General features: G+C 40.7%; 1 protein-coding gene across 2 annotated transcripts in view; it reads left to right on the top strand.

Moving 5' to 3' along the window:
* Nucleotides 1-17,841, top strand: part of GSTCD (glutathione S-transferase C-terminal domain containing) — a 140,118-nt gene extending 122,277 nt beyond the window's left edge. For both annotated transcript variants that reach the window (XM_079766242.1, XM_079766241.1), the window contains 4 exons: nt 2,465-2,598; nt 4,864-4,894; nt 10,394-10,463; nt 14,851-17,841. In XM_079766242.1, coding sequence (XP_079622368.1) covers nt 2,465-2,598; nt 4,864-4,894; nt 10,394-10,463; nt 14,851-14,987 — 372 coding nt within the window. In that variant the 3' untranslated portion in view covers nt 14,988-17,841. The remainder of the gene's footprint in view (nt 1-2,464; nt 2,599-4,863; nt 4,895-10,393; nt 10,464-14,850) is intronic.
* The last annotated feature ends 297 nt before the right edge of the window (nt 17,842-18,138 follow it).

The raw sequence follows: 18,138 nt of genomic DNA, 5'->3' as shown, positions 1-18,138 counted from the left end.
CTACTCATGAAAATAAGAACTAGCCTTAATTTTGCTTTGCAAAGTTGATTAAATAAAAAGGGCAGATGAGAAAACAAGTTTTTACTCTTCCAATAACCCTGTAGCTGCTGCCTTCCCTGGACAGCAGCCTTCCTGGGCTCTGCTTTCAGAGTGAAACAGAAAAAGTGGGTTGACAGCAATCATAGGGATTGTTGACGTCTATGTAGTTGAGGGAGGCTTAGAAGGAGGAGAGAATTCAGGAAAAGGACTGAGAACAGAGATTTTGCTTCTCTCTTCCTAGTACAGCATTGTTTTTGCTCTTCCAGTTCAAAGGGGGAATCTGGCTTATAACATTTCACATTCAGAAATTTCCAGAAAATCGTCTCTTCATCCTGAACACCCCTGCCTACCCTGAAGTTGAGAGATCTGTCCCTAGAAAGGACAATTATAATGCAATACAATTTGCTTCTGTCCAGGATGAATTGGAAATGTGAGCATTTTTTTGACAAAACACTTTATCTTTCAAGATTCCTACATCTGATTTTCTTTTACTAGTATATAGTCCTATTTTGCTTTGTTTAGCCTAATAATTTTCAAAATTGTCTACTTTATTTTGTGTGTGTGTGTGTGTGTGTGTGTGTGTATATATATATACACTGAGTGGCCAGATTATTATGATCTCTGAACGCATAATAATCTGGCCACTCAGTGTGTGTGTGTGTGTGTGTGTGTGTGTGTGTGTGTGTGTGTGTGTATAAAATCTAATAATAGACAAATATGCAAATTGACCGCACCTTTGCCACGCCCAGGCCATGCCCACCAGCCAAGCCACGCCCACCAACCAATCAGGATGAGTATGCAAATTACCCCAACAAAGCCGGTGGCTAATTTGCATATCAAGACAGCGTCAAAGAACCCAAGAGCTGCAGAAGGGAGTAAAGCTTCGGAGAAGCAAGCAAGCCGGGGGGAGGAGAAGGGAGGAGCGAAGACAGGGCCGGGGGTGAAGGGAAAAGCAGGCGGGCTGGCGGAGAAGGTGGGGCGGGCGACAAGGGAGGAGTGGAGGCGGGGCCGGGGGCGAAGGGAAAAGCAGGCGGGCTGGCCGAGAAGGCGGGACGGGCGACAAGGGAGGAGCGGAGGCGGGGCCGGGGGCGAAGGGAAAAGCAGGCGGGCTGGCCGAGAAGGCGGGGCGGGCAACAAGGGAGGAGCGGAGGTGGGGCCGGGGGCGAAGGGAAAAGCAGGCATGCTGGTGGAGAAGGCGGGGCGGGCGACAAGGGAGGAGCGGAGGCGGGGCCGGGGGAGAAGGGAAAAGCAGGTGGGCTGGCAGAGAAGGCCGGGCGGGCGACAAGGGAGGAGTGGAGGTGGGGTAGAGTGCAGCAGGAAATCCTATTGCAGGATTTTTCCTGCAACGGGAACACTAGTATATATATATGAGGCCCGATGCATGAATTCGTGAATGGGTGGGGTCCAGCCAGCCTGGCCAGGGGGAGGGGACATGGGCGGTTGGCCGGCCTGCCTGCTGGTCGAACTCCTAGTCGAGGGGACAATTTGCATATTAGCCTTTTATTATATAGGATATACACTGAGTGGCCAGATTATTATGCATTCAGAGATCATAATAATCTGGCCACTCAGTGTGTGTGTGTGTGTGTGTGTGTGTGTGTATTTTTTTTAAGGAATTTGTTTTCAAAAACATTTGAAAATAATTTTCACTTTTTTGATGGAAGGAAAATTTATTCAGGTGCCGACAACCTGAGAAGATGGCAATCTCATGCCTTAACAACCATCTTTTTGAAAATCATTTTAAGAGGTGTTTTTTTTTCTGAGTTATTGAAAGTCTAATCATGACTTTAATTTGTAATTTTATTTGTTTCTTTTTAAATAAACACATCTAAAGTAGTTTATTTTTAAGAATTGTTATAACATGAATATGAAAAGGTGCTATAAAATAGGATTTAATAAGTTTTTGCACTGCACTGATGATGTAGCACTTGAAAAAGTGCAAATATATTTTTATTAATTTTTGCATCAGTATTATGACATGTCATGTTAACCCTAGTTTTTAGTTGAGAACACTAAGGCCCAAAGAAACTGAATTTTAAGTGGCCCAACTCGAGTTCTAGACTAGAAGAAATTCTTATTTCAACCTAGTGTTCTCACCACAATGCTACAACTGAACTAAATTCATAAAAGCAAGAGCACTAGTTTAGACATGCATACATATTATATTTTCCATCACATCAGATTTTCTACTAAATGAATCTTATGCTTCATTTGCAATATTACACTTTTAATTTTTCAACTTTGCTTAATTTTCTTAATATGAATAGCTAGCTAGTTCTTTGGTGTGTCCACATGAAAACTATTATGGAATAATATTCTGGTAATTTGAAATCTCTTGAGGATCAGTCCTCACAAAAAGTATCTTTAAGAGGCACAAAAATGGCACTGTTAGAACCTGGTGCTAAGGTCTGGTTCTGTTTTCCAGGTGGCGTTGCATGCCTGTGGAGTGGCAACAGACATGGTGATTGAACACTGCATCCAAACACGGGCTGCCTTCGTCACGTGCCCTTGCTGTTATGGTTTCATTCAGAATACCTCCAAGTTTAATTTTCCAAAAAGGTGAAAGTCAGTGTTCTACTTTAGGCACTAATATGGGGATTAAACCAATGCACACAGTTCTTTTGATATAAAGGTGTAATGAGACTTCAGTTTTGAACTCTTTTCCTCTTTCCACAATGGCAAGTACTGTTTATAAGTTTTACAAGGAAGAGAGAGTCTCCTCGATGTCTGCCCTTGATTTTTCTCCTGGATCAAGCTCTTGCAGAAATTTAGAAGCAAGTCTGTTTAGGAGTCTGACGACCAGAAGTCTTACAGCTTCGCACTTCTCTGTGTACTTCTGAATGGAACTCATTCCCTAGGAGAGGCAGGAGGTGTGGTGGTTAAGTGCTTAGGGCCTGGAAGTATTTCTCCTGGTGCAAATATTGGCTCCTCATTCTTTTTAAGTTGTTTCACCTCAAGCAATTTACTTAAACTCTGTTTGCCTACATTTTCTCATCTACAAAATGGAGGTTATAATAGTAAATTACCTCAAGGTTTTTGTGGGAATTGAATGATATATATGTAAAGCCCTTAGAAGCCACCGTGGAATTAATACTCAGTAAATATAAGCTGTTGCTAGTTACAGTAGAGGTGATGGTTAGTCTGCAGGTTTGACAGCCATTTTTGCAGTGCTTCTTATCCCACATTAGAGGCCCGGTGCATGAAAATTCGTGCACTTGGGGGGGTCCCTCAGCCCGGCCTGCACCCTCTCACAGTCCGGGACCCCTCGGGGGATGTTCACCTGCTGGCTTAGGCCTGCTCCCCTGGGGATCGGGCCTAAGCTGTCAGTCAGACATCCTTAGTGCTGCTGAGGAGGCAGGAGAGGCTCCTGCCACCGTCGCTGCGCTCACAGCCATCAGCCTGGCTTGTGGCTGAGGGGAGCTCCCCCTATTGGAGCGCACTGACCACAAGGGGGCAGCTCCTGTGTTGAGCGTCTGCCCCCTGGTGGTCAGTGCGCATCATGGCGGCTGGTCATACTGCCGTTAGGGTCAATTTTCATATTACCCTTTTATTATATAGTATAGTTGGGGTGACATTCTTATTCTCATCACTTTAACTCAACCTAATGGAGGGCCACTCCTTTGGTGTTTATGACATTTCACTCTCTGAGCCATAGTTACTGAGAATCATGCCAATCATTTTAACTATAGAATAGATTCAATATGTTAGTTTTGGAAGTTTATCCTATAATGTGTCAAAAATGATTTCTTGATCATTTGCATCATTACTTTTAAGAAATCTTTTTATTTTATTAGCATTTATACTTAAAAGCTTCTTATCTACATAATTTAGAATTAAAAGTACAAACAATAGCCTTCTTATTTTTGTCTTCCATTGTTTTGTTCTTTACTACAATTTGCAACTAATTGAGAAAAAAAATAAAGGAACTCTGGACAAGCCAATAATAGACTATAACTTGCAGCTTTTTCAATAGCTGAAATTTCATTTTATTCTAAATCTACTTAAAAAAAATGCATATTTTATAACCCACCAAGAAATGTAATGCTAGCAATAAAAAGATTCTTAAGAATGCTAATTTGAGTTGCTCAACCTGCAGTCTCACTTAACTGATTTTAAAGTCTCAGATCAATATCTGCCAATCACATCTCTGTAGATATAGTGATATTTGCCCCCTTTGTCATTGGAGAACCACTCCAGGGTCACTATCCTCCTGCCCTAATCACTCCAGGGCCAGGTAGCAGACAACTAGGGACAGCCCGTATGCCCCAGAGACTGCTCACATTGTTCACACTAGCCAATCCTAAGCTTGTGCACCCTGCCTTGCCATGCCTTCCCAGGGAATCCGCAGTAAAGCCTCATTACCTCTGCCTCCTGGCCCCTAGTGCTTCCCCAGTGGCCCTGCATCATTACCTGTCATCCCTTCCTCCTGGGAACTGTGAGGAATAAACTGTCTTTTTAATGGCAGCCCCCTCCTGATCTGTTGGACCCTCTGCACCTGACTAACAATAGAACTTACATTTTAAAACAGATTAAATCTGTGGGCACTCATGCGGGGAAGAGGAAAAAAATGACTGTGCTTCTGTAATAGTATAAACTATCTTTGAAATAATTTGTAATTAATAACAGACTGATGATTTGTTTTTGCCTTTATATAAAGTCATTTCAAACTGGCATAGTTTTTAGTTCAGGATAGCATTTCATACACTTCAGATAAAATATATTTTTTTATTTATAATTTAAATAAAATTTTAGTTCCTTTAAGACTATTTCTACTCTTCATAGTTGGTATTTAAATTACTAATTTCTTTTTCTTTTCTATTTCAGTGAACAATTTAAGAAAACTTTATCATACAAGGTAACCTTTAAAGACCTAGATGTATTCTTAATATACTTTTTATCTTTTTTATATATTTTCATCTCAGATTTCTAACAGAGTATATAATCTATAGTTATATTTTAATTGCTCAAGAACCTCTAATGTGGATTTTCTTTTTGAAATCAAGGTTAATCTTTACATAGTTGACAAGTTTTTGTAAATGGTCTAAGCATTTACCCTGGTTGCAAGCCAACTAGTTAGCCAGCCATAGTCTCATGGATGCTGAGAGAAGACAGGAGACTCCTGTGTCAACGACAAACACAGCTATTGCTCACAGTGATAGGGGTAGCCAGACTATCATTTTTGCACTGACTTCCTGAGGCTCAATACCTACAGGGCAGCACAAAAAGAGCCAGGTAACACTTATACACACATAGTGAGTTACATTACAGGAAAAGAAACCTGAGCTTAGGAAACCCAAATGTTTTAAGATGTAATCTTTAAGGAAGAATTCCTGCCCTTTCCTCTGAAAGGAGACATTATATAGTTTCTAAGGCCTTTTCCTATACAAACATCTTTAAAAGGATAATCTGGAAGAGAGACAAAATTATCGGTAAAAGTAAATATTTTAGGTTTTGCCAGCCACTTACAAACCTCCCACATAGTCTACATTGTCCTTGTCTTTGTTGTAAGTTTACAAACCTTTAAAAATGTAAAAAATAATCTTAACTTTTAAGCCACACAAAATCAGGTCATAGGCTGGCTTTGGCTTGTGGGCCATAGTTTGCCAACCCCTGATCTGAAACAAAGGCAGTGCCTCTGCTCACAGACATGAAGAAACACAGGAGCCCCACAGAGAATTCTTTCCCAATGGTAGTCAGCACATTACACAGTTCTGAGTTGCCAACCTGAGCAGAACAGTTTCCAGCTTTCTTTTTTTTAATAATTTTTTTATTTTTCAATTATAGTTGACATATCATACTAGTTTCAGGTGTTCAACCTTTGATTAGATATTATATAACTTACTAAGTAATCATCTTGATAAATCTTGTACCCATTTGACACCAGGCATAGTTATTAGAATATTCCCTGTGCTGTACTTTACATCCCAATGACTGTTCTGTTACTACCAATTTGTACTCCTTAATCCCTTCACATTTTTCACCCAACCCCCCTCCCATCTGTTGACCATCAAAATGTTCTTTGTATCTATGAGTCTGTTTTTGTTCTGCTTGTTTGTTTTTTACATTCAATTATTGATAGATATGTCTCTATTGCCATTTTATTTTTCATGTTTCTCTCTCTCTTTCTTCTTCTTCTTCTACTACTACTACTACTACTTGTCTGAGAAGCTCTTTATATGTCCTTCAATTCTAAATGAGAGCTTTGCTGGGTAGAGTAATCTTGGTTGTAGGTCCTTAGTTTTTATCACTTTGAATATTTCTTGCCACTCCCTTCTGGCTGCAAAGTTTCTGTTGAGAAATCAGTCCTATGGGAGCTCACTTGTAGGTAACTAACTGCTTTTCTCTTAAGATTTGCTCTTTGTCTTTAACCTGTGGCATTTTAATTATGATGCGTCTTGGTGTGGGCCTCTTTAGGTTCATCTAACTTGAGACTCTCTGTGCTTCCTGGACTTGTGTGTCTATTTCCTTCACCAGGTTAGGAAAATTTCCTGTCATAATTGTTTTAAATGGGTTTTCAATTTCTTCCCCTCCCTCTCTCCCTCCTGCACCCCCATGATGCAAATGTTGGTACATTTGAAATTGTCCCAGAGACCCCCTACACTATCCTCATTTTTTAAAAATTCTTTTTGCTGTTCTGATTGTGTGGTGTTTTTTTGCTTCTTTATATTCCAAATCACTGTTTTGATTCTCAGCTTTATCTGCCTTCCTGTTGATTTCTTATAAATTACTTTTCATTTCAGTTAGTGTATCCACCATTTCTGGTTCTTTTTTATTGTTTCCATGTCCTTTTTATGCAATTTAATATCTCTCTAAGTTCATCTACTCTTCCCTTAAATTCATCGAGCATCCTAATAACCAATATTTTGAAGTCTGCATCTAGTAGATTGCTAGTTTCTATTTTGTGTAGTTCTTTTCCTGGAATTTTGTACTGTTCTTTCATTTGGGACACATTTCTTTGTCTCTTCATTTTGGCCACCTCCCTGTGTTTGTTTTTATGTATTAGGTAGAGCTTCTGTATCTCCTGAGCTTGGTAGAGTGGCCTAATGTAGTAGGTATCCTGTAGGGTCCAGTGGTACAGCCTTCCCATTCACTGGCACTGGGCACTCCAGGTGCACCTCCAACCACCATGTGGACTGTGTACACACTCCTGTTGTTGAGTTTGGATTTCTGTTCGCACATCAGTGGGAGGGATTTACCCCCAGGATGATCAGCTACAAGGACTGGTTGTGACCACCATAGAGGATCAACTGTACAGGGGCCTGCTGAACCAACTCCTTGTGTTTGTCACTTGTGGAGGTGGTTGGGTGGTGCTTTGATGTGGTCTGATGCTGTCCACCTGGTATGCTGGCTCTGGGGCCTCCCAGGAGGTGTAGTCCAAGGTCAGCCACCACCTGTGTTCTTCCCAGAGCCACCCGGCATGAGCTACAAAGCAATCTGCAGATGGCTGCTTCTTGTGCTGGGCCAGGAGCCATTTAATAAGAGGTACAGGGCATGCTGAGGCCAGATGCTATGTTTTAAAAAGATTTTAGGAGAGTCTGAAGCATGAGCCAAGACACGCTATTCATATGGGAAAGCCACTGGAAACAGCATGGGTGGGCCTACAAGTTGGTGAGGTGGTGTATCGGGGAATCACTAGGCCAGGGTGAACAGTGATAGCCAGTTGGATGGAGACTCAGATATAGTGCCCTCCTCCCAATTTTTATCCACCACACATGGGTGTAGGACCAGCCCATTTTGAGTCTCCAACCATCCTACCAATCTTGATTTGGCTTCTTCTTTATATCTTTAGTTGTAGGACTTTCATTCAGGGAGATTTCAGGCGGTTCTAAATGATAGCTGTTCTGTAGTTTAGTTGTATTTTGGTGTGGTTATTGGAGGATGCAAGTACAGCACTTACCTATGCCACCTTCTTGACCAGAAGCCCCAGTTTCTAGCTTTGTGAACATCATTATTAACTAATTAAATGATAATAGCATGACATAATACAATCTAAGAAATCATCATATTTGAGAGAAATACATAAATAATCCTATTAAAAGTTGATGAATTAGATTGTATTTTTAGTTTAGTTATTTTGACTTCTGGCAAAAACTCACTAAATATATATAGTATCATTTTATATTTCAGCCTTGCCTTCTAGGAATTTTACCTTCTTCTCTTTCCAACAGTGAAATAGGTGCAGTGACCTAAAAATGTTCATTCTACCACCTTGGCACCTATATCTCCTTCACCTCTACCTCTTAAATGCCCAGCTCCAACTCTTTCTCCTACCTCTCACCTCTCCCCAACCCCTCACTTCTGCCTACCCATATACACAGAACCTGTGGAGGAGAGAGAAACTTCGTGTTCATGTTTTTATTCAGAACCGGCACTTTTCTCATCTTTGCCTACTGGATTTAGGTTTTCATATCCTGGGGAACTATAAGATTTGGGGCAAAATTAGTATCCCAGGAACTTTATTTTCATAAGATTCAAAACACTTCCCTTTCTCTCCCAAGACCCTGCTAATACAGTAGAAAATGAATTGAAAAATAAACAAAAACTAGAACCTTGTTCTAATCCTTCCTTGAGTGATACTAGGTAAAGCAAACTCTGAGAGAATGTATAGCAAAAGCCTAGGGAAGTGAAGTCGGGTGCCACAATCTTACTGCCTAGAAAGGAGAGAAAAATTCCTAGAGGTAAAAGAGATGGGGCACCCAGGCTCTTCCAGAGAGCAAAAAACTCTCTGGTGCCCAATTTGTCTTTATCACCTCTTTCTCCCACACCCCGCAAAGCTGCTTGGCCACCAGCCTTTATGAGGGAGGGTCTCAGATGTAAATGCTCTATAGAGAAGTATTCTTGAATACTATGGCAAGATGGTATCTCAGTATTTTCTAACTTAACCACGATGGGTGGGCTGGCAGACAGAACTACATGGACTTAGTGCCCCAATCTCTTGAGAGTCACTTTAGAAATGTTCTCCTCCATGTTCAATTAGCCAACAGAGTAGGTGAGTACCTACTGTGTGCCTCACCCTTTCAGACTTTAACTTCTACAGGGGAGAACACATACACAGATAATTCTAATATTTGTGTATGGGTGGGACTTATCAAGCAAGAGAAACAAACCTCATCTGTGATTGCCTCAGTATTACCTATATACCTATATTTAAAATGAATCTTAATTTACAAACATCATGAGGACAAAGGGCATGCTTTTTCTTGCCTTTTCGTCATGTTATATAATTCTAAATTCTTCTGCCCCTTTTTGACTTATGGAAACTTAATAAAAGTTATTTATTTGAACCATCTTATTAGTACTCTAGGCATTGCCACTAAATCTTACAGTGAGCATTGAAATGTTTTTTTCAAATGCATTTAAGTTGAGAAAAAGTTAAACCTTCTAAAAGACCTAGCATTGCACTCATTTCAATTACCGTATTTAAAAATGGAGGCTGCAAATTGAGTGTACAGAAGACCAAGGAGACAGATGATGAAGCTAAGTTCCACCCGTTGGCTAAGCTGGCAGGTGAGATCATTACACACTAGGAAAGTGCAGCTGTTCTGAGTGAACAGTTGTCCTGGGAGCATCGCAGTCATTTTGACTGCAAGGAATCACTCACCTTTGGCTACTTGCGGGTTTAAGAGTGCTGTGCAGACTCATCAGCTCTCATCCCTTTAAAGCCCTCTTCTCTTTTTATTAATGCACCTTTCCTAACATTGTTAAGCAGAAGCAATAATTTCCCTCCCATTCCTTCAGATCCACTTTATGGTTCCTCTTAAAGCAGAAATAGGTACACCTCCTGCAGCATTTGGAGTGAGAGGAGAGTGAGTGAGCCAGGGAAGAGTGGGGAACTGAGCAAAGGGTAGAGGGAGGGGGAGGGCGGGGGAGTAGCCAGCATTCCGCTGGGTATCTGGAGAAATACAGAAGCTACAAACAGTGATCCTCTGCAGTACTTCCTTTTCCTCTGGCAGTAGAAAGAAACGCCACTTAGAATGTGTTCTTGGAGTCATGTTTCTGAGATTCAAATTTTATTAAAGGAAAAATTTAAATGAATCTTAGGTCTTCTAGTTTAACATTCTGTAATCACCAATTGTAAGTATATTTCTGCTAAAAGCAGCTGTTAAATGGCCCTGAGCATCTTCCGTGCCTCTGTTCCTGAGACAGCTCTTCCGATGTAGAGTTGTCTACCTGAAGGGAAACATGGTTCTGAGCACTGTTTTCTGACAATGTGCTTATTTCAAAAGTACTATTTGTGCAGCGCTTTATTCAGTTAATGTAGATACTCTACAAAAATGAGGTAGTTTTTAACAATATGTTTAATTTTGAAGCAAAAGGTTAAAACAAACCCACATTCTATTGCTTTTTCTTTTAGGAACACATGATCCTGTGCCGATTTGCAGATCAGACAGCTGTCCAGCTTCCACCCCAACGAAGGCTCGTAGGTATGTGTTTCACCACAGCTGCTGAGTAGATTACGTACCACAGGCCTAGGAATGAATGGAGCAACTCTGTATGGGAAAAATTGGTTCATTTATCAACAAGAAACTACAGATTATTTCCCCCAGAAAACTTAATCCATATTGAAAAAGGCTTTGCAACAATAACAATACTTTATCCCATTTTTGTTAATAATACTTTTAAATTAAATACATTTTTAATGTTTGTACATTGAGTAGAATTATTATGTTAGATCTTTCTTACTGATATGAACAAACTGAAGGACCTACCAAAAGCCCCATAAGAAAATAAAAAAGATCAACTATGCACACCAAAATTGATGGATTAAAAACGTATAAACAAGGATGATAATGTTGTCCTTCTCATAAAGAAAGATATGCTTGTATGTTATTAATCATAGCCCAATATGTTTGACATTTATAATGTTAAATATTGCCTAAATGGAAACGCCTACCATGGCATTTCAAGTTTAAGTGATAAATTTATCCAAGGCTTTGCTTTAGAAAAAGAAATGACATTTAGAAGGACAATAGCAGCTAACAATCATTGAACATTTAAGCACTGTGCTGAGTGCCCTTCACCCATTATCTTAGTAAATTCTTACAAAAATGCCTACGGAGTGTGTACATCCTATTATTTATATTTTAGAGACAAGGGAACTGAGACAAAAACTTGTCCAGGCTCCTTCATCTGATAGATGTCAGAGCCACCCTATGAACCCAAATCATTTGATTCCAGACATGAAGCTTTTGTCCATTTTTGCCCACCGGTGATGGAGGCCAAAGTTAGGCTTACAATGATTGAATAGAGTCCAAACTAGTCTTAAAATTTATTTAGAAAAGCCCCACGTTGGAGACCATGCTGGTCTGGAAAACAGATTACTGTTTCTTCGGCAGAATGCCAGATGTAGTCATTAGCTTTCATTCAGGGGCCATGTTGTATGAGAACGGGCTGCCATTAAACTCTACAGTCAAAGTCAGCATAGCAAGATACGGAGAGGCATTTGAGACCTGAAGCTGAAGGAACAAGTGATTTCCTTCTCTTTCTCACACTCTGGCGGATAAACATATGGAAAAAGCTTGCTCCTTCCTGCCTGCCACCTCTCTCTCTTTCTCTTCTCCTCTTCCTCCTCCTTTTCCCATTCCAACACTTTTAGTTGAATGTACATTTGATGTACAGTCCAATATACACACACACACACACACACATACACACACACATCCTCTCTAATAAAATGGTAATATGCAAATTAACCATCACTCGCTACATAAGCCATGCCCACCAGCCAAGCCACGCCCACCAGCCAATCAGGGCGAGTATGCAAATTTACCCCCATCCAAGATGGCTACAGCCACAGAGAGCAAGGTTTCCCAGGTAACAGAGCAAGCCAAGCTTTCCAATAGCCGTTGCAGGCCTAAACCTCCACTCAAGCTACAAAGTTTCAATTATAGAAGGTAAACAAATTCAAACAAATGGCGGCAGAATGGAGCTTGAGAGAGCAGGCCAGGGTTGCCGGCGGCAACAGGGGAAGCAAAGCTTTCCGCACACCCTGGCCAGGCTCACCCACTTAAGGCTACAAAGTTTCAATTGTAGAAGGTGAATTAGCCCTAGCCAGTTTGGCTCAGTGGATAGAGCGTCGGCCTGCGGACCGAAGGGTCCCAGGTTCGATTCCGGTCAAGGGCATGTACCTTGGTTTCGGGCACATCCCCAGTGCAGGAGGCAGCTGATGGATGTTTCTCTCTCATCGCTGTTTCTAACTCTCTATCCCTCTCCCTTCCTCTCTGTAAAAAAAAAAAAAAAAAGAAGGTGAATTAACTGCCACAGAAATGGCTGCAGGAGGCTTGGCTCCAGAGGGAGCAGCAGGAGGCTTGGCTCCGCTCCAGGCTACAAAGTTTCAATTGTAGAAGGAAAATAAATTCCAGATACCAGGCCTCCGCTTGGGTTGCCAGGGGGCGTGGCCGTCCTGCAAACCACCACAGACCCTCGCTCAGGACGCCCCATGCCCCAAGGGAACCCCACCCTGATCTGGGACACCCTTCAGGGCAAACCAGCTGGCCCACACCCGTGCACCAGGCCTCTATCCTATCTAATAAAAGAGTAATATACAGATTGATCATTACTGCAACACACAATGTAGCTGTCCCCATGTGGTCAAAGATCCTGCCCCCATGTGGACACAAGATGGCCACTACAAGATGGCCAGCAGGGAAGGGCAGTTGGGAGGCAACCGGCCTGCAAGGGAGGGCAGTTGTGAGGGACCAGGCCTGCAAGGGAGGGCAGTTGAGAGGGACCAGGCTTGCAAGGGTGGGCAGTTGGAGGTGATCAGCCCTGCAGGAGAGGGCAGTTAGGGGTGACCAGGCTGGCAGAGGAGGGCAGTTGGGGGCAAACAGGCTGGCAGGGGAGCAGTTAAGCATCAACCAGGCTGGCAGCAGAGTGGTTAGGGGGTCATTAGGCTGGCAGGCAGAAGCGGTTAGGGGCAATCAGGAAGGCAGGCAGGCAAGCAGTTGGGAGCCAGCAGTCCTGGATTGTGAGAGGGATGTCCCAGATTGGAGAGAGTACAGGCTGGGCTGAGGGACAACCCCCCCGCCGTGCACGAATTTCGTGCACTGGGCTTCTAGTATATATATATATATATACACACACTGAGGTGTAATTTACATATATATCGAATTACGTGTTATATAACTTCACTAGACTCAGAGAAGACATCACTGGTGTGGTAGGTGGGGGTGCACATGGTGATGTTTCAGGCATTAAACCAGAGGGACTGGCTGGAAGGGAAGCTGCTAGTTAAGGACGAGAAGCATTTGGCGTGATCATTGGCATGAAGGATGAGAAAGTCAGGTTCAAAGTCAGACTCCATCAAATGTCTACATCTGTACTTTGCACAGGTCATACTTTTTTCTGTGAACATTTTAGGAAGCTTCCCAGACCCTAACAGGTAGACTTCCAACAACTGGATTCCAGTTATAAAGATACTGCCTCAACATGTGAACACATGAGATTCTTCTCCGTAATGGAAAAGGAAAAATTAACTGGACAGGGATCAAAGCCAAGGCTAAATGAGCCGCGGTGTAAACCCAGGGTGGGTACTGAAGGAATGTAGAACATCCCATCTGACAGAGAATGTTTCATTTAAATTGAAAAGTAGATGGAGGTGGGAGGGGGCATTTACAGAAGTCTTAGAGGAGGAACCATAGTTTAAGGGGGAAAAAGTTAGCCATATGGCTGTTGATAAAAAGGGGGTGATTTAGCTTAAATGGAATCATAGACATCTTTTTTTATATCACTCTAACACAGTTAATCTTTTTTGGCATGAGCCTTTGAAGGAAAATATACAAAATATTTTAAAATGGAATCTCTGGTTGACAATTCTTCCCTACTGATTTCACCTTCCCGTTTTTCTGTGAGGCTTCTTCTATCTTCCACAGAAGAGCTGTTCTATTTCAGTTTTCTGTCTTCACTTCTGAAGCTTTCGTTTAGCAGAATCAGCCATCTTTTAAATACATCCGTTAAAAATAATGCTTAGGTATTATTATAGTTATTGAGGAAAAATGAAATGAAATTCTACAGTCAGTAACCTTTTTCTAAGAGGATGAAGAAGTTTATGTATTGAATTTAAAGAACTTAAAAGTCTAAAAGCCATAACTTAATATATTCAACACCAAATCGTTTTTTTTCCTGGGCTACTTTTGAAATAGAAGTTTGCTAAATGAACACAAGTTCATTGCTTTACTTGCCAGTCAGGTTCCTCTTGTTTTCCAAAGGTTACAAAGAAAATTGAATACCACTATTTCATATGAGTACAGGAGCTCTGAAAATTAACATTATATTACACTCAGCATTACACATCTACCTGAAATAATCAGCACCCAATTGAGAATTTTCACAAATATTTTCTATTTCTCACTTCTTTGTTGTCCTAAAAACTCCAGGTACAAACTGAAACATTCTTTCAGATGGCCCTCTGTTTGCATGTCATTTTAGATATGAAAAACAGATATTATTTGTTTCACAGTATGACAGATAATGTGTTTTCATAGGGTATGAAGAGTAAAGGTCTTTACATGATTTTTAATCAAAGTGGGAAATAATCTGTAGCTTTTGTTTGAGATTTATTTATAAACGTATTTTAGAAGGTTAACATTTAAATAACTAGCAGAAACAGATCTTTGAAATGTCATACATTTGTAATTGTTTTCTCTCCATACTGATCAAAAATTAAATTGAAAGAGACACTAAACAGGACTTGGGGGCAAACAGCATTCTCCATACACCTATAGATTTTGTCACTGTATAGAGTCCCTTAAATGCATTGAAATGGCACTGTTAGCTGGACAGGATCTCATGATACCATGGGCTGTATTTCAGGAAAGCAGTGCATGTGCCTGGTGGATCTGGACCGAGCAAGAGCTGCAGAAGAGCGTGGCTACTCCGTTCAAGTGATATCCATGGAGCCAGAGAGCTGCTCTCCCAAAAATAACATGATCGTAGGAGTCCCCATTTAGAATGAGATATTCCCATTTGATGTTTTGCCATTTGTCTTCATGATGAAAGCCCAGTGGCATTCAGGAGGTTCTTGGCACAACTAGGAAACAGCATTAGCCATCTTGAACCTATTGTGCTCAGGAAGGAAAGCAGCAGGAAAATCTTTGAAGAAAGGCAGCCTGCAAAGCATCGCAAATGCTTTTATAATGTGTGATTAAAAGACCACTGGTTTTCATAGTGAGAATCCCCTGAAGTCTCGGCTGCCAGCAGAATCATTCTCTCTAGTTGTGGTTCCATCGTTGGAATAACAATTTCCTTCTCAGTTCACAGCTTTTCTGGTCTGGCTAATGTGGTGTTCAGTTCAAAACAATGCACTTGTAGCCTTTATAATCATGTAGATACCCCGGTGGAGGCCAAAATTAGACTCAGTGGGATTTGTTTGTTTGTGTATTTGTTTTATATTTCTAACAATAGTACTTTTTCTATCATTGTTTTAAAAATCTAGTCAGGTAATTACAGTATGGTTAAACTTTTAAGCTGAGGTGAGTTGGATTTGTACATTATTTCATATACTCAATTTAAATATACTTCCCATAAATCACCTAATGAAATCATCTCTGGTTCAAACATTTTATATGAAGACATTATAATATAATTGCAGTATATTTTCCATTATGGGCATATGTAATTTGGACATAAATTCTAACTAATCAGTAAGTACATTAATTAAATAATTATTGAGGATCCATTATTTTCAAGACTCTGAAAAAGATTACTGAATTATATATCTGTATATCATAATGGTCACAGGATTTGTTTTTCAGATATCAGTCATGTTTGGGGATATAACTTATTGAGTATAAATCAGAGGTGGAGAAGTACAGCACATATAAGCTTATTTGAATAGTTCTCTCTACCCAAATTCTTATTCCACCAGCCAAAGTTTTTAAGGACAGATGGCATGTCCTTTCTCACAATCTGCTTTTTTGTTTTTTAACATGTCCTAGGCCAGTGGCCGGCAAACTCATTAGTCAACAGAGCCAAATATCAACAGTACAACGATTGAAATTTCTTTTGAGAGCCAAATTTTTTAAACTTAAACTTCTTCTAATACCACTTCTTCAAAATAGACTCACCCAGGCCGTGGTATTTTGTGGAAGAGCCACACTCAAGGGGCCAAAGAGCCACATGTGGCTCGCGAGCCGCAGTTTGCCGACCACGGTCCTAGGCTATTCCATTTCAGATAAGATTTATTTCATTATTGTTGACTAGTAGCCCTGCGCATGAGTCCGTGTGCCAGTAGCTCTCTGCGGGGCCTGGCCCCTCTGCACCCGCTGCCCAGAGGCCCATCCGCGCCCCGGCCTGGACAGAGGCCCATCCGTGGCCGGGTGCCACAGCGACAAAGCAAGCATTCTGCCAGGTCGCTCACGCTGCCCACTCTCAGCAGCCACCCCCCGGGACTGGGGGACTCCAGCAGGGCTGAGAGCATTGGGCATCTTGTGGCTATGGGCGCCACCATCCTTGTGGCGGAGTGATGGTTAATTTGCATATTACCCTTTTATTAGATAGGATGGTTTCAACTCTCTATGACATACCGTGAGGAGAAAGGTCTTTAATAAATAACTTTTTTATCACTGTGGGTTAAAATACAGGAAAATATTTATGAAAGTGGGGAGTGTACTCTTATTTTCTGGGATGAAATTTGAGAAAAAAATTAATCATCAGCCCTGAGTAGTCATTTGCACCTATAAACACACTATGCTCTTATCCTCAGCTTTTTTAAAATTAAGGTATAATTTACAGACAGCAAAATAACAGATTCTAAGTGTTCCATTTGAGAGGTTTTGACAGCTGTGTACACCGGTTCAACCACCACCAATAAGCTATAGAACATTTCCATCAGCCTAGAAAGTTCTCTCACATCCCTTTCAATTCAATATCCTTCACCCTAACTGCAACAACTCTCTGATCCTATCACCCTTCATGTGTTCGGCCTATTTTTGTCCTTCAAAATAACTCAAGTCATTTAGTATGTAGTCTTTTGTATCTGACTTCTTTTGCTCAAAAGTATTTTTGAAAAATATTCACATTATTGATATATTTATATAATGGAATACTATGTAGCTATCACTTCTTATAGCTACATAGTATTGCATTATATAAATACTAGAGGCCCAGTGCACAAAATTCATGTACGGGTAGGGTCCCTAGGCCTGGACGGTGATCAGGGTCAATCTGTGGGACAACCAGCAGGGTGATCAGGGCCCCCCCTCACATCCGCCTTGGCTAGCTGCCGCTGCTGGTCCGTTGAGGATATTATGAATGAAGCCTGTGAATGTTCAAGTCCTATCCACAAGTCCTTTTGTGGATATATATTTTTATCTCTCTTGAATACATACCTAGTAGTGGAACTGCTGGGTCATTAAATAAATGAATGTCAGTTGCCAAACAATTTTCCAAAGTGGTTTTACCATTTTATATTCCCACCAGCAACATAAGAAAGTTCTAGTTCTCTAAGCCCTCCAACATTTGATATTTTCAGTCTTTTTTATTTTAACCATTCTGGTGGATGTGGAATGGTATTCCATCATGGTTTCAATTTTCATTTCTCTGATGACTAGTGATGTTAAGCATCATTTGTAAAGTGTCTGTTAAAGAGTTTTGCTCATTTGTAAAATTAGGTCAATTGGGCTTTTTATTGTTGATTTATAAGAGTTCTTTATATATTCTGGATATGAGTCTTATCAGATATATGTATTGTGAATATTTTTCCCAGTCTGTGGCTTACCTACTCATTTTCATGATGAATGTTTTAATTTTCATAAAGCCTAATTTATATCATTTTCATAATCAAATATTTTGTGTGTCCTCTAATAAATCTTTACCTACTCTAAGGTTATGAAGATTCTTCCTGGTTTCTTATAGAAACTTTATGGTTCTAGGTTGTTACATTTAGTAAATGTAACAATATTGAGTTCTTACATCCAGGAACATAATACATCTTATCATGTGTTTATTTAATTCTTCTTTAATTACTCTCAGCAGAGTTTATAATTTTCAATGTATCTACTTTATTTATGATTATTTGACCAGTGGCCCAGTGCACAGATTCATGCACATTGAAAGGAAATTAATTAGAAGAACTATTTCAGATACATCCTGTCAACGACA

This window comes from Cnephaeus nilssonii (genome assembly GCF_951640355.1).
Source record: "Cnephaeus nilssonii genome assembly, chromosome: 1".
Taxonomy (NCBI): domain Eukaryota; kingdom Metazoa; phylum Chordata; class Mammalia; order Chiroptera; family Vespertilionidae; genus Cnephaeus; species Cnephaeus nilssonii.
Note: the sequence above shows the minus strand (reverse complement) of the source record. Positions and strands in the feature narration are given on the sequence as shown.